Source organism: Battus philenor, unplaced genomic scaffold (genome assembly GCF_028537555.1).
Source record: "Battus philenor isolate CCGP_79_NKW_IND1 unplaced genomic scaffold, ilBatPhil1.0.hap1 SCAF_8, whole genome shotgun sequence".
Lineage (NCBI taxonomy): Eukaryota > Metazoa > Arthropoda > Insecta > Lepidoptera > Papilionidae > Battus > Battus philenor.
In genome coordinates this window covers 9,098,081-9,113,313 of record NW_027181748.1, presented here as the reverse complement: position 1 = coordinate 9,113,313, position 15,233 = coordinate 9,098,081, and the positions used below count along the sequence as shown (strand labels likewise).

General features: G+C 33.0%; 2 protein-coding genes across 2 annotated transcripts; both read left to right on the top strand.

The window, feature by feature from the left end:
* Positions 1 to 1,557: 1,557 nt before the first annotated feature.
* On the top strand, positions 1,558 to 4,518 carry Strip (striatin interacting protein). Its single transcript, XM_068774956.1, has one exon. The coding sequence runs from the start codon at positions 1,675 to 1,677 to the stop codon at positions 4,129 to 4,131; it is 2,457 nt and encodes an 818-aa protein (XP_068631057.1). The 5' UTR covers positions 1,558 to 1,674; the 3' UTR covers positions 4,132 to 4,518.
* A 2,134-nt stretch (positions 4,519 to 6,652) lies between these two features.
* Abi (tyrosine kinase Abl) lies at positions 6,653 to 13,594 on the top strand. Its single transcript, XM_068775060.1, has 9 exons — positions 6,653 to 6,894; positions 6,953 to 7,406; positions 8,436 to 8,624; positions 9,733 to 9,857; positions 10,280 to 10,355; positions 10,673 to 10,740; positions 11,591 to 11,722; positions 12,514 to 12,610; positions 13,322 to 13,594. Exons 2-9 carry the CDS (start codon positions 6,974 to 6,976, stop codon positions 13,483 to 13,485), a joined length of 1,284 nt encoding a protein of 427 aa, XP_068631161.1. The 5' UTR covers positions 6,653 to 6,894; positions 6,953 to 6,973; the 3' UTR covers positions 13,486 to 13,594.
* The last annotated feature ends 1,639 nt before the right edge of the window (positions 13,595 to 15,233 follow it).

Genomic DNA, 15,233 nt, shown 5'->3' with positions numbered 1-15,233 from the left:
AAATATTATGAATAGAGAAATAAAATGATATGACCAGATCGACGAGGCGTTAAAGCTGAATTTTCATGTAATAAATTTGTCCCACTGTGAAAATTGTCTCTTGATTTTGGGAATATAATAAGAGATCCGAAATTTTACATTCTAAATACATAGACGTAGTTATTAGGCTACTGCCAGTTTGTAAAAATAAATAACAGATATACGTAATGTACGTAAAAAAAACTGTGAGTTCTATTTTAAAACAAATGTTTTTTTAACATAATTTTTAAAATCGTCATAATACTTTCATTCTCACCAACTTTAGTTTATCTAAGTATTATTATTATATGATCCATATTCATTGTAATAAAGGATTTTGAATTATTTCACTTCATAAGTTTAAGTTTTATTTCCCGAATTTATATTAATTGTAACCTTTCTTGACATCAAGTTTTTAGGTTCCTCCATAAAACTTTATAATTATATTTACAAAAAGATTTGGTAAGGGCGTTGTAAATACATCTTTGACTTTATTGTAGATACAGTATATATTGAATGAATAAAGTACAAAATAAAAATTCTACCTTGAGTCCAAACTATTTGTCAGTTGAACGGACTCTCACTACTACTCCAATGGCATTTGCAGAATCTGCGGGTTTAAGGTGGCATGGCCTAGACCTATTTTAAGTTAGCGGAGCTAGAAGGTTCCCGAAGGAGCCTAAGCTCAGGCCGTTATATACTAGTATTTCAATGGATTGTGAGGCCGCTGAGCTCTCAGATCAGACATTAGTGGATCTCGGTTTGGGCTTCAGTGCGGCCTGATGGACGTCACAAAGAGATTTTTATTCCTAAGATATGCCGGCTACTAAATGATATTTAATATCTTCGTTTGTTAACAGGTCACATTAAATTGTTTACACAAAGTCGAGATTCAAAGTCGCAATCTAGAATCAAAAGCCACAAACCTCATCCACTACACTTTTTCTTCTTCACCTTTTCAGCCGATGGATACCTACTACATAGCATAAGCCGCCTACAAAAATCGCCACGATGACCGGTCCTGCGCTGCTCGCATTCAGCAACTTCCCATGACCTTAACTATGTCGTTAGCCCGCCTAGTAGACTACCCACGCCACGTCTACTAGCTCGTGATCGCCACTCAATAGCCTTTCGGCTCCAACAGCCAACGGTTCCACGACCGATGGCACTACACTAGAATGAAACAACAAAAAATAATTGTTATATGAAGCTTAACAATACTAACAGTATTGTGCAGTCACTTAATATCAATTATACATTAGCCTGTCGGAACCCAATTTGGTAACTAATAAAATAATTGGTTTAAATTTACTGTACTAATACAAAAACAAAAAGCTATATTAATATACGTTGCAAATAAAATAAAAAAAAGAAAAAGAATCATTTATATTAACGATTTCTTTTCAATTTTTTTATATTTTACGCATTATACATAGTATAACATGTACGGATTACATTTTTTTTCCTTTTATGAAGAGTAACTGTTACAATAATCTGCGTCTAAATTATATTTATAGTCTATGTTGATAATTTGACATAGACCTCTACGGCTTTAATTTTCTTGTCTCTCCACTTTGGAAAATAAAAACATGGATAAATACTATTATTAACATTGAAATGTTTATCAGTTATTTATTGTGATTAATACCCAAAACAATGGGGACTAACGGCAACGGTCGCCGCAGTGGCACAAAACTGCCCGACGTACGCCGCCCCATGGATGAAGGAGACTGTGTAAACGATATGGATAGCCCTGAATTAGATTTTGTGTATGATGATTGTGATAGTCAAGCAAATGAAATAGCTGAGCTTTATAGTTACACTGAGCACCCAGAATTTCAGCTCAATGTAAAAGCATTTGAAGACATAATGGAAGAGTTTAATTTTCCACCCAGTTGGCAGAGATTGTCACTAGCACAACAGCGTACCGTAGTTATGAAACTGTTAGAACATTTGGATGTTGCAGTAAGTGATGTACGTATGCGTTCCGCACGATGTATTCTGTATTTGGCGCAGGGATGTTGGGCAGAAATGCAATCCGACGCAGAACAAGCTCATTGGGCGCGAATTAACATTATGACCCTTTATGACATGGGAACTTTTGCTGCATTCATTGAATTATTGAATCTCGAAATCGTAAGAAGCAGTTCAGCAATGGCATCTAGAAAAATTGCTGAGTCCTTGCCAGATTCAACCAATCTCCGAGTTATTTTGTCTGTGCTTTATCTCATTACAGAACATATGAGGACAGAAAAAGAGAATCCTGATTCTGAATATTCTTGCTTAGTAAAAAATTTTAAAGAAGAACTTGGTACACCATTTGGAGAAGAATTATTACCTGTGAAATTACTTAGTATGGTTACACATCTCTGTGCAGGAACAACTCCATATTTTCCAATGAAAAAAGTATTATTATTGTTATGGAAAGTTTTACTTGTTTACTTGGGAGGTTCAAAAGAATTAAAAGAAAGAAAATCTAAATTACGAGATAAATATGGATTGGACCCTATCACTGAAGATACTCTTGAAATAATAAAAGGAATGCGTGCAAGTTCCCCTCCTCCAAGTGCTGCTGACATGTTGGAAAATCAAAATCCTGGACAAAGAAAACTAAAGGAAAATGAAAGAGCTCTTCGTAGACAGACTTTTATGAAACAAACATCCCTTGATGAATCTGATGAACAAATATTTGCTGACAAGGAAGAAACTGGCAATGGCTCTGAAGACTATCCAATGGAGTTCCAATCTATGCCTGCTGATATGCAAAATCAAAATACAAACCAAAACTGCCCCTACTACATGTATTTTAAACAATTTGACAGTCCTCCACCACCACCCCCACTGCCCAGAAGTCTTCCCTGGCAATCAAAAGTTCGTCAAAAGGACATTGACATGTTTCTTGATAATGTCCGTATAAAATTTGTTGGATATTCTCTTCCTGGTGATCGTCAGACTGTAGCTGGTTTACCACAACCAATTCATGAAGGAGTTGAAATACTGAAGAAACATATGTATACTAGTCTATCCGAAATACAGGCTGAGCGAGAAATTGAGATTGCAAGAAGCCCATTAACAAAAGGAGAGAAGAATGTTGAAGAGACAGAAGCTGAAATTCTATATAGAGCTATGCTTCCTAACTTACCACAATATATGATAGCACTTTTAAAAATCCTGTTAGCTGCTGCACCAACATCTACTGCTAAGACATACTCTATTAACATAATGGCAGATCTATTACCTGAAGAAATGCCTGTGACTGTCCTACAATCATTAAAGCTTGGTATTGATGTTAATAGGCATAAAGAGATAATTGTTAAAGCTGTAACAGCAATATTACTGTTGCTATTAAAACATTTCAAAATTAACCATGTTTACCAGTTTGAATTCATGTCACAACATTTAGTGTATGCAAACTGCATGCCCTTGGTGTTAAAGTTTTTTAATCAAGATATATTGTCATATGTTGGTGCCAAAAATACAATTCCCATTTTTGATTTTCCTGCATGTGTCATAGGAGAACAGCCAGAGTTAACTAAAGAATGTTTAGAGATTGGAGATTCTTCAGTACCATATTCTTGGAGGAATGTCTTTTCATGCATCAATTTATTGAGAATCTTAAATAAATTAACTAAATGGAAAAATGCAAGAATTATGATGCTTGTGGTATTTAAAAGTGCACCAATATTAAAACGCACACTTAAAGTAAGGCATGCTTTAATGCAGTTTTATGTTCTGAAGCTGTTAAAAATGCAAACTAAGTACTTGGGAAGACAGTGGAGAAAAACAAACATGAAAACTATCAGTGCTATCTATTCTAAAGTGCGACACAGATTGAATGATGACTGGGCATTTGGCAATGATGTTGATGCTAGGCCTTGGGATTTTCAAGAAGAAGAATGTGCACTTAGAGCTAGTGTGGATCGTTTTAACCACAGAAGATATGGTTCAGGAGGAGAACAAGAAGTTGACTTGACTCCTCTTGATACAGATATCAACAGTGTTCTTGAGACAAATGTGGAATTAGATGAAGAATTCAAAGATAACTATGAGCTATGGCTGGAACAAGAAGTTTACAACAATGAAATAAATTGGGATGTCCTACTCTCCACCTAAAATTTAGGTCATTTGACACTTAACTAATATTGTTTTAAAGATTGTTATCAAATTTCATGGCAACAGAATACAGTAATGTTTAGGTAACTACTTTTGGACTTGGTACTTTTATACAGTGAGATTAATCACAATTTACCTATCAAACATGACATATTGAAATTCTTGTTAGTCTTGTTTTAAGTATATTATTATTAAAACTTTCTGATTAAAAGTTAAAAACACAAAATGTAACATATGTATTAGAACTCATTAAATATTTGTGTTGTATAAATATTACATTTAATAATATATAAAACATCATTTTGGTATTATGCAACTATTGCATGAATAAAAATCAACTAAAGTAAAAACAAAAATTAAAATTATGCTTAACCTACTTTCCATAAGAAATGAGATTTATAGGGTTGTTTTAAATAATTTGTAAACTTATTTCTTAAAGTAAATGAAGTTAGAGCTAAATTGTTGTATTTTTTTCAAACATTTTTCTTTCTGTGTGTATATTAAATGTGCTTAACTCCTTATTTCTACAAATTTTGTGTCCTGGAAATGGCAAAGATATCCAATCATCCAATAGATAAGTCCATGTGTTAGTCATGCTCACTAACTGTTAAGAAAATATGTTTTTAAATTCATTTCATAAATATATAACATTTGTAAAATAGACTAATATTAGCAGTTTTTGTTTCCCAAACATTTTGAACATAAGTCTTATTAATGGAATTCAAATGACAAACTTTAATTATGAATAGCTGTAAAAGGCTATCATTTTTATATGAGTGTAAGGGGATTAATTGCTATTAATGTTTTTTTAAACATTTATTAGATTCCTTATTGATAATTGTAGACCTGACTTATTGAAAAAAAAAAATTAGGATTCGATTTTTTTTTTACTAAAAGGCTGGATGAATTTCATAAGGTGCTTTATTCAATAACCACGTTTCACACAATGTCCGCTTTGCGAGGGCAATAACTATAAAAATTCCAATCCTGTCAAAACATTCTACCTTATATCTAGATAAATAATGGCTTGCAGTATTTTAATAGCTTAAATATATATGCATTTTCGCATTTTCTATTGTCAAGTAAACCACCTAACATTCTATTATAAAAGAAATTTAAAAGGTCTTATTTGGTAATTTAATAGTGCACTTAAAGAAAAGGGTGTATTCAGTACAAAATTATGTTCAAATGGTAAAAAAACTTGAAGAAAGTTACGGATTAGAAAGATATTTTATGCATAAATAATAAACTAATGGATATACTCTAAAATAAGTATTATTATAAAGGGTTGACTGACTTCATTCCAAATATGTACACTTAATTCTAAGCCCTTCCTTACCTACTCTACAAGTAGGGTAGACTATGTGAAGTTGGAGCTGATCAATATGTATTCAGATGAGATCCCTTTTATTTTAACCTATCAAATTAAATCTTTTAAGAGCTAAGTACACTTTTCTACATAAGATAAATAAGCAATAAAGGAAACTGTTTAAAAAGGGTATTTGGTTAATAAATATTTTCTACTTTTGATTGAAGCTTCACTATCTTCTATACAAAGTTTCATGCACATGAAGCAATATTCTGTTAGCAACAGACATTTCCTCAAAAGTATTTTAAATAAAGTGAGGGCACTTTCTCACGGTGAAAACTTTATTCCATTGAACTCGTTAATAACCGTACCACCGTAATAGCAGTCAAAGTACGACCGCTTCTTTCTACATCAATCAAATTTGAGCGATCGCGCTTAAATTCGTTCTACAGCCGGCTGCTTTAGACGGCGCCTTGTCCATAAAAGCTAATTGAAATTGATTAAATGCTTCATCGAATATCAAGTTGGATTGAGGTGGTAAAATATCATTGCGTGGAAATTTTTTGTCGCAAGTCCATTTTGTTATGCCAACCATGTTTTCAATCACATCTTCGTAAGAAAAAAACCGTATTTTACTCGGTGTTGTCGTCTAATAACTTATTGTAAACAAATAGCATTAGACAGTCATTCGCATAAGAATGATGTTAGGTTTTGTTAGTAAAAATATTTGAACCTAAAAATGCTTTTATATTTAACAATAGTTTTAAATCTGTACAATACGTTAGTTTCTTAATCTTTGATACAAATGTATTTTTATCAAAAACTTAAGTAATTTTTAAAATTAAGTTATTAGCCAGCATATAATAAACAAAAACTATCGTAGCAGTAGTAGTAACTATCGTAGCTTCAATCGCCTTAATATATAACTTAATTATAGCTTTGTTTAAAATAGTGATTCTAATCCTTCATCTCTCCACCAATGGTAGCACAATTATTAGGTTGAGAAAAAAATACAATTACAATAGTGCAAGATTATACACAACTTTTTTTAAATAAAATAATGTTTAATAGTTAAACATAAAATTTTAAAATTTATTAGGATATTTTTTTATTTTATAATTTAATAGAAAAAAAGGTCTGTAGTTCCAAAAAGGCATTGTCTTTTGTGATGTGCTTGTATTTATTGCGGTATTGTCTATAGATGTAGATGGGTGGTGTCGAATCTACGATTGTGTCAATACGAAAGTCTACAGTGGTGTTTGATTACTGAATATTAGAAATATTGTTTTTTAATATTGCTAAGTGAGGCAGTTCAGATTGAAATCGTGTAAAAAATACAGATATCTGAAATTGTTTAACTTTAAATGAATTATTTCTTCATATCTCTTTAGGACTATTGCAATTGATACACAATTAAGTTTAAAGCTTTATTACTTCTCAAGGATTGTCAATATGTAATTATATTTTATTGAAACTACTTCAATTTACTGAATCTCACATAGTTTTAACCAGTATTTTTCTTTTAGTGTTACAATGGCCGAACTCGCTGCGTTATTGCAAACGGAAATCCCTGAAGGACGAACCCATTTAACGGATAGCCATACAAACCTCGAGCGTGTAGCGGAATATTGTGAAGCTAATTATTTCCAGTCGGAAAACAAAAGACTAGCTTTAGAAAGTACAAAAAACTATACAACCCAATCATTAGCTAGTGTCGCCTATCAAATAAATACTCTTGCGTACAACTTTCTGCAGCTGCTAGAATTGCAAACTATGCAGCTGGCAGAGATGGAGGGTCAGATGAATCACATTGCTCAAACAGTAGCTATACATAAAGAAAAAGTTGCTAGAAGAGAGATCGGTGTGTTAACTGCAAACAAAGTGACACCCAGACAATATAAAATTATTGCACCTGCGAATCCAGAGAAGCCTATTAAATATGTAAGAAAGAGTATTGATTATACAGGTAAATGCTTATGATATAAAATAAATTAATTTACATCAAAATATTAGTTAGAAGTTGTTATTAGATACAAATGTGACATAATAATATGACATACATATGATAATATCATATACATAATAATATTTTTTAAGACAGCCCTAATGCTTTAATTAGAAATGAACAGGTACTAGTAAATCCAAGAACTTACTCTTCACTTTCCTTTTGATACCAAGTGCTTTTTGTTTTATATTATATATATATATATATATATATATATATATATATATATATATGGTGTATATATAGGTGTAGCTGTCAGCTCTACCATCAATTTTAATTGCAATAAAAAAGCAAGATTATTAGCCAAGACCAATACAGCTTGACTCCATATTTCTGTATTTTACGATAGGACAGTGCCAAAAAAGTAAAAAGGTACACTGGTGACTTTAAAGCTTGAGATTACCTAAGAAATGTCTTTAAAGAAATTGGTATTCTAAGGGTTGCCTTGCATTTTTAATGATATTATTTATGTGCTATAATTTTAAATCTTATATAATAAATAAATAACAGACACATGATAAATACAAAAATTAAAAAATAAAACTCCTAAAGCTTAATTTCTTCTTAAAAAATTTCAAATATCTTAGAAGTTTTTTTATTTAGTTTATCAACTGTCAAGTTTCATACCATCTCTTGTCAACTGGTGGTAGCATATCACAAATAATGTTAAAATAATTGATTTAAATGCCTATGCGAAGAAAGAGCAAACAAGAAAGATATTTTGAATTTGAATACAAAACAATATGTATCAAGTCTATCAAAACAGCATGTCTTATTTTAAAAAATGTTATAATTTTAATTTAAAAATTTAAAGTATTTTTAAATGCATCATAGTTCCAGGTTTGTGTTTCTTTTTCAAAAGCCATTGTCAAAATTAATCTACAGAATATGGATAATCTACAGAATATATATTTATTAACTCTTATTTGTAAATGAGCAGTGAGTAATATTCTCAATCTAAAAGTCTAAATAAATTAATTATTTTTATAGCATTGGATGACATTGGTCATGGAGCACGTTGGAATGGTGGGTCAAGTGGTACACCAAGAGGGCGTCGCTCAGTATCGGCTCAGGGTTCTGCAACTTTGCCTGCTCCTACAACAAAACCTCCTACACCTCCAGCAGCGGTGCGAGCAGCCTCTGCTTCAAATACTGGTACTCTTGGACGTGGAACTCTTGGTAATTTTTTTCATCATCTTAAAAGGTGTAGCTTGAATTCTTTTTTCAATTACAGTGACACAAATTTTGCAATATTTGAGATATTTCTTTTTACCTTATCTTTGTCATTATTTCAGCCATATATGTGGAACTTTCTGGTCCATTGTCTTCATTCGTTCACCCAGTATCCATCTGTGCTATACACTATGTGGCTTACCCATTGCCACTTTAACTTGTTAATCTGTTCTGCTATTTTGGTCACTTTTGTTCTTTTATAGTTCTCCTTATTTGTGCTTTGATCTCATAGAAATCCTGAGCATACATGTTTATGAGAAAATGTAAATTTGCCAGTTAGCTTTGAAATGTGAGACTACTGCAGTGAAATAAGTGCTATTAGTCATCACTAGTAACATATATTAGTCATATCCCTTCATGTTTCAGAGTTTTCAGTTCATAATCATTAGTGGGTAAATATAGGAACATCCTCAAATTGGTATGTAATGTCCATATGTTAGTGTTGGGTAGGTACTTCATTTGCTACTCAATAATAACATATATAGATTGTGGTCTAAATTCCAAGGTGCTGGACCTAAAAACCCCTTTAGTCAGGCAAATACCAATTTACACCTGACTGTTAAAATTACATATCATCATTGTCATACAATTATCTACTATGTGCAAAAAAGATCACTATGGTTCCTCTGGATCATCATTATGTAAACCTTGCAGTGGGTGTCTATCCCACTGCAAGGTATAGGGCTCCGCCCAATATCGCAACGATCACCAGTCTCGCTCTGACAGTCCACTGCCACTAAAGACGAGTAATTATCCATGTTTTGTCGGTGACTTTGGTTCTTCCGTCGATTTCCTCATTTCTGATTTGGTATTGTAGCAAAGCTCTGATATCTATTGCCTTCAGGGTGACCTACGGTCCTCATGAGACCAATTAAGCGTTGAGTAATTGAGCATTGTACCGACAACACACTGGTCAAAGAAATTGCGGTATGCTGGTCCAAAACCAGAGGTTAATGAAAAATGTTTGGAGCACAGTTTATATTGTGATAAGAATGTATATGTGATAGTGTATGGTTAAAAGTTTATTTTATGTTAGACTTTTGTATATGAATAGGTAAATCCTCCCGCGAATATCGCACTCCTCCTGCAGTAGCACCGCCGCAAGTGCCGTCACACTATGCACCTAACTATCCGCGACGTCCACCAGGATATTCCACACTTCCAGTAGCACAGCCACAGGTACAAAATTTTATAAATACTAGGGCATTGGTTATAGGTGTTAAAAACTTAAAGGGATGAATGTATAGCACATTGACTGTCAATAAATGTATAATAGCACACCCTATTAATTAAATAAAATAAAAATGTATAGATTAAAATATGAATTTGATGGTGACCAGTTGAATTCTAATAATAAATAGTATATTCTAATACAATCACAATTTATGAATAATTTGATTGGGTACATTTTTAATGTGAAAGACAAATTGGCTCTACTATTGTATCCACTTAACCCAATTTTTGATCTACATTGATTAATATTATTCCATTACCTCCATTTTTTTATTTACGGCAAAATGCTGTTATTCTCAAAACAAATTCTTCCAGTAAGCTATAAAACTTGTTTTATTGTTGTATTTAATGTTTTTTTTTTTGTTAAGGTTGGCATGGTTCATCCAAATCAGCATCAATCAAATTCTAATTATTCTCAACAAGATTTACATTCGAGTATGCCACGTAAGTATTTTGATGGTTTATTATTAGAATCACAATCAGACTGGGGTCAATTAAGTTATAGTTAAGACAATGTTTCAACGAGGTTTGAACTCGGATCTCTGGATTCAAGATCCAGAATGCTAACAGATTTACCATGGAACTATGCAACTTAAGCTAATACCTAAAGTAAATAGAATTTTAAATCCTCTTTAGATCAGCTTGGAGTAAGTTAGTCTGATTTACTCCAAGACACTCAGATATAAATTAGCTGGTTTGTTTCCGCAAAACGTTTATAAAATGTGTAGTTTTTTGAATACTTCTTAATCATTTTGTTGCAGCTCCTCCTTCCCCATTAATTGGATCTGATGGTGAACACAGTCAGCACTCTATGAGTCTCCCCGGACAGGTGAGAATTAGTTATTCAATGTTTAATTTCACGCTAGTCTTGTCGGTACTTGATTTTTTCTTACATCCATGATAGTGTATAAAAATATACTTTAAATTTTCGTGTCCTGGAAAATTAGAAAGGAAACTAACTTTAATCCATTATTATAGCTATGTAATGTGATCTTAATTTTACTTTACCTGATGGAAAGGCCCTTAGCTTACCTGTTCTTGCGTGGGCAAGGAAATTCTAAATTACTTCGGCTAAGCCTCCCTGAGTTTCCTCTATTGGATGGGGAGGGGAACGGTTTCACACATCTGCAGTTCTGCTGGCGATGGCCGCTGCAGGGGGTAGTCACAGGGGAGATGTCTCTCCTTCTCCTCCTAAAGGAAGGTTTTTATGTTCGGCCTTCTCAGAAACGGACTCCCCGAATGCATCACCCAGATGCCTAGGGAAGTAAGAGAGCATATACGTTAGTATAAAATAACCTGTTAAGATACAGGCTCTTTTCAGCCATCACACGGCAGATCTATCTTTGGCTATGGCGACAAATATATTTTAGTTATGGATGATGATTACCACATACATCCCTGAAGAAGGTAAGGTAGACAAGGACATCGTATTGCAATACCAACATTTCTTTTCCTCACCTGTTTTGCCCCACACTGCGAATGCAAATTCAGACCTTTGATCCGCAGTTCTCATGCATCAGACCGACCAAGTAGTTTACTTTGAGCTTCGCCATTTATAACAATTGTTTTTCGTAAGAAATCTTATTTTTGTAATACTGGCGATATATATGTATATATATATACAAATTGTATATAATTTATTAGTCTCATAAAACGAAATTTGTTACACATTTGTACAGCGTGCGTCGTCATCATCGGGTGGGCCATCGCTGCGCGGCGGCTCTGTATCGCCACCGCTGCCGCCGCCGCCACTTGACGATGAGCTCGCCCATGACCGCGCCCACGCCCACACCCATGACATGCATGCGCACGTACGTCCACATATAATATCCATTTTATTTGACACATCGTGAATATTAATCTTTTATAAACACAATCAATGGCTACCAAGAGCCCATAGATGCAAAGAGTACGAGACAGGTCATTTTAATGACCTTTGGGGAGGCCCTGCAACGGGCGTCAATATGATACATAAAAAATTAAAATCATTATATGTTCGGGATCTTTCACAACCTAAACCATTGTGATAAAACCGTTCGAATTCAAATAAAGAAAAATCTCATCATATAATTTGGCAAATAACCATCATTTGCTTAACGAATTTTTTTTATTAATTTTATTTACATCTCTTCTTAACGTCAAATTAAGTCTACCACCTGTAAGAATGATAAATGTTTCAGACGCCCTCTGCGCCTTGATATTTCAAACCTGCAGAATATGAAAATACCATTTGGACAGCAGTCATAGTAATGTCTAAAAAAAAACTCGACTTGCTTCAACTGTAGCGGTCACACAGTATTCAAATGAATGCCAGAAGAGCCCAATTTGATAGAACCTAGTACCTAATTAAACACCAATATAATAGCGTTAAAGATAACATAAAGCTACAGATGCACCACAATTAGAAAAGAGACCACAATAAACTGTCCGGTGATCACTTTCACAAATGTTGTCAATTCATTCCAAAGTGTTACTTTTCTCTATGGTCAGATTTTCAAAAATATTTTTTTCTTGATAAACTTTCATTAATAAATTATCTAAAAAAGATGAATTTACTTAGTACAACAGACAAATAATTACATTTTTATTGGTTTTTGTATAGAACAAAATGAATACTCCATACTCAAGCGCGGTTCCTGCTATTGTACCTGATGAAGAAGACTTGCCTGGCTGGGTACCAAAGAACTACATAGAAAAAGGTACATACAATTTTATCATTTTAACTCTTTTTGTCCTTTAATTTCATAAAAACGTTAACTATTTTATATGAATAGAAAGTGTAGTGTTAAAGTAATTACTACAATATTTTATTAAACTTAAACTCTAAATTTAAAATATTCACTCATAATTCATCATCGCTACGTATTTTAACCAAGAATTTACTAAAAATACAGTATTTCTTTAATATTTATAAAGTTTTTCATTCATATCGGTACTATCCCGGTTAAAAAAGAATAATCAAGACCACCTTTTTCACAATTTAGGTAGGCACAAAAGTTTGAATAAATAATTAAATTACATTGTTTAGAGAAATATTTTAACATCCATTTTAACCAATTGTATACACAAATAAGTAAAATGCCCAAACTATGTGGTGTCAACCATGCGGTGCTGTTACATGTCAAGGAGAAATAGTTATAGTACTTTTCACTTTTAATTTTAGGCAAGCTCGACAATAATGATCATGATCGACCATGAATGATCAAATAATGATTCGACAACAAGTTTCACGTATTTAAATTGCAGAATTAAGATGATTTTGTTTTGTCATTACCAAGCTTAATTTTTTTTATCTTAAAACCTAGTACCTCTTAAAGAGCATAGAAAACATTTCGATGTATTTATGTTTACCTTTATTTTTGTAAGGCCCTTGGTGTGAATTAAAAAAAAATGTGCGATTTTTTTTTCAGTGGTAGCCATTTACGATTATTACGCGGATAAAGAAGATGAGCTGTCATTTCAAGAGAGCGCCGTCATTTACGTTCTGAAGAAGAACGATGACGGCTGGTGGGAGGGTGTTATGGACGGCGTCACTGGTCTCTTCCCCGGAAACTACGTCGAACCTTGCGTTTAAATATTTCGCATTTCAACTTTAACATCGGATTCGATGTCAACAGTTGGATGTTAACTGACAATTAAATTAATAAAAACCTTTTTATGTAATCCGCCGAATAATTATAAAAACAAAGAAGGACTTTTTAAAAACCTTGTAATTTGCAATAAGCAGATTGTTAGCTTTTTATAATAGGATAACTATAAAGAAACATTATGTTTAGTAAATAGTAGTTAAGAGTAATAAGTTTAAATCAATGCATAGTGCAGAGTTCGTAAAATTATTTATTCATCACCTTGGTAACATTTTCAAATTAATGGGAAAATCACTGTATTAAATAATTTATATTCAAAGAATGTATAATGTTGTAATATGTATAATGATTTTGGTCTTTAAAAGTTCACGAGATATACATAGTTGTAGAATATAAGTAGCAATATTGTTAATCCTATAAGTTTAAACATATTTATGGAAGAATGTGAATTGCATGGGTATAAAAGAAATAAAATCTAAGAATAAGTTTTATTTGCTTTGCTAATTTAATATAAACAAATAGTAAAATTTATTCTAGAACTAATTGGCCATACAGTCTGGGGCAGTCTGTTGTCAAGTAACAAATAAAAATGACGGTAGTCTTATTCTTTTGTTTTATTTCGATTTTTAACTCACAATCCTCTTAACACCTGTTATCCACCTAAAACCATGATCCGATGAGTTCTTGACTATACAAAGTGATACATACATAAAAGATAATTGAGTAAATATGAAGTAAAAAGAAAATGGCATTTTAACCTAACGCTTCAAGATTTCTAGTCCAAATACGCTAAGCGGTGCTATTGCGTTATCATTTCAGTACAAGTCTATCTCTGCACGTGAGCAACGCCGGCACAAATAGGTGAAAATAATTACCTCTGCTCAAATAACTAAAAATAATAATTAAATAAACAGCTAAATATTTATTTTTGAAAGGTTATGTTAAAATTATGAAAAACAGCTATTCGTGAATTTTCCCTTTTCAGTTATTATCGGTTTAATTTTAAGATGAATACAAAAAAATTAAATCAATATTGAGTATTGCCTCCGCGAGCTGTTATTAGTGCTTGTATATACGATTATATACATTTGCTTATATTCAAAATAATTGTCGATTAGTTCTCGAGGCAAATTGCCCCAATCTTCCATCAATGCGAGCTTTAAATCATGAACTACCTACGCGGTTGAACTCTTCTTCCCGGAATGCCCCAGGCATGTTCTATGGGATTCATGATAAGCGACCAGGCCATTTCCTTTTTTTTATACAAACCTCATAAAGGTATCCAATTCACTATGTGAGCAGTATGAGGCTGCAAGTTATTGTGCATAAAAATGAAATCTTCACCAATGAATGGAGCAAAAGGCTTAACATGGGGTTATAAGTTGTCTGGTACATACCGTTGCCGCAGTAAGTGATCCATTTTCAATGATCACTAATTCTATGCAAATTTCCAAACATACGCACCCCATACCAGTACTGACCCTCCACCGTATGACAGTTTCGGTAGTTGGTTTGGTTATAGCGTTTTCCTCGATATCTCCACATCCTTTCGTGTCCATCTACGAATTAACACAGAAACGGCTCTCACCAGTGAATAAAACGTGGCTCCACTCAGTTGTCCAGTTTCGACGCTCGCGCGAACGCTTATCTTGCTACACGATGTCTCGAGTTTTAGAGCTTTCGCTGACACATAAGATCTTAGCCCAGCTGCAGTTAGTTTTCTTACTGTACGTTC

Coding starts and splice junctions, on each gene's coding strand:
- Strip (XM_068774956.1), top strand. CDS start 1,675: ATGGGGACTAACGGCAACGGTCGCCGCAGTGGCACAAAACTGCCCGAC.
- Abi (XM_068775060.1), top strand. CDS start 6,974: ATGGCCGAACTCGCTGCGTTATTGCAAACGGAAATCCCTGAAGGACGA. Junction 8,625..9,732: donor TCTTGGACGTGGAACTCTTG/GTAATTTTTTTC, acceptor GTATATGAATAG/GTAAATCCTCCCGCGAATAT. Junction 12,611..13,321: donor AAAGAACTACATAGAAAAAG/GTACATACAATT, acceptor TTTTTTTTTCAG/TGGTAGCCATTTACGATTAT.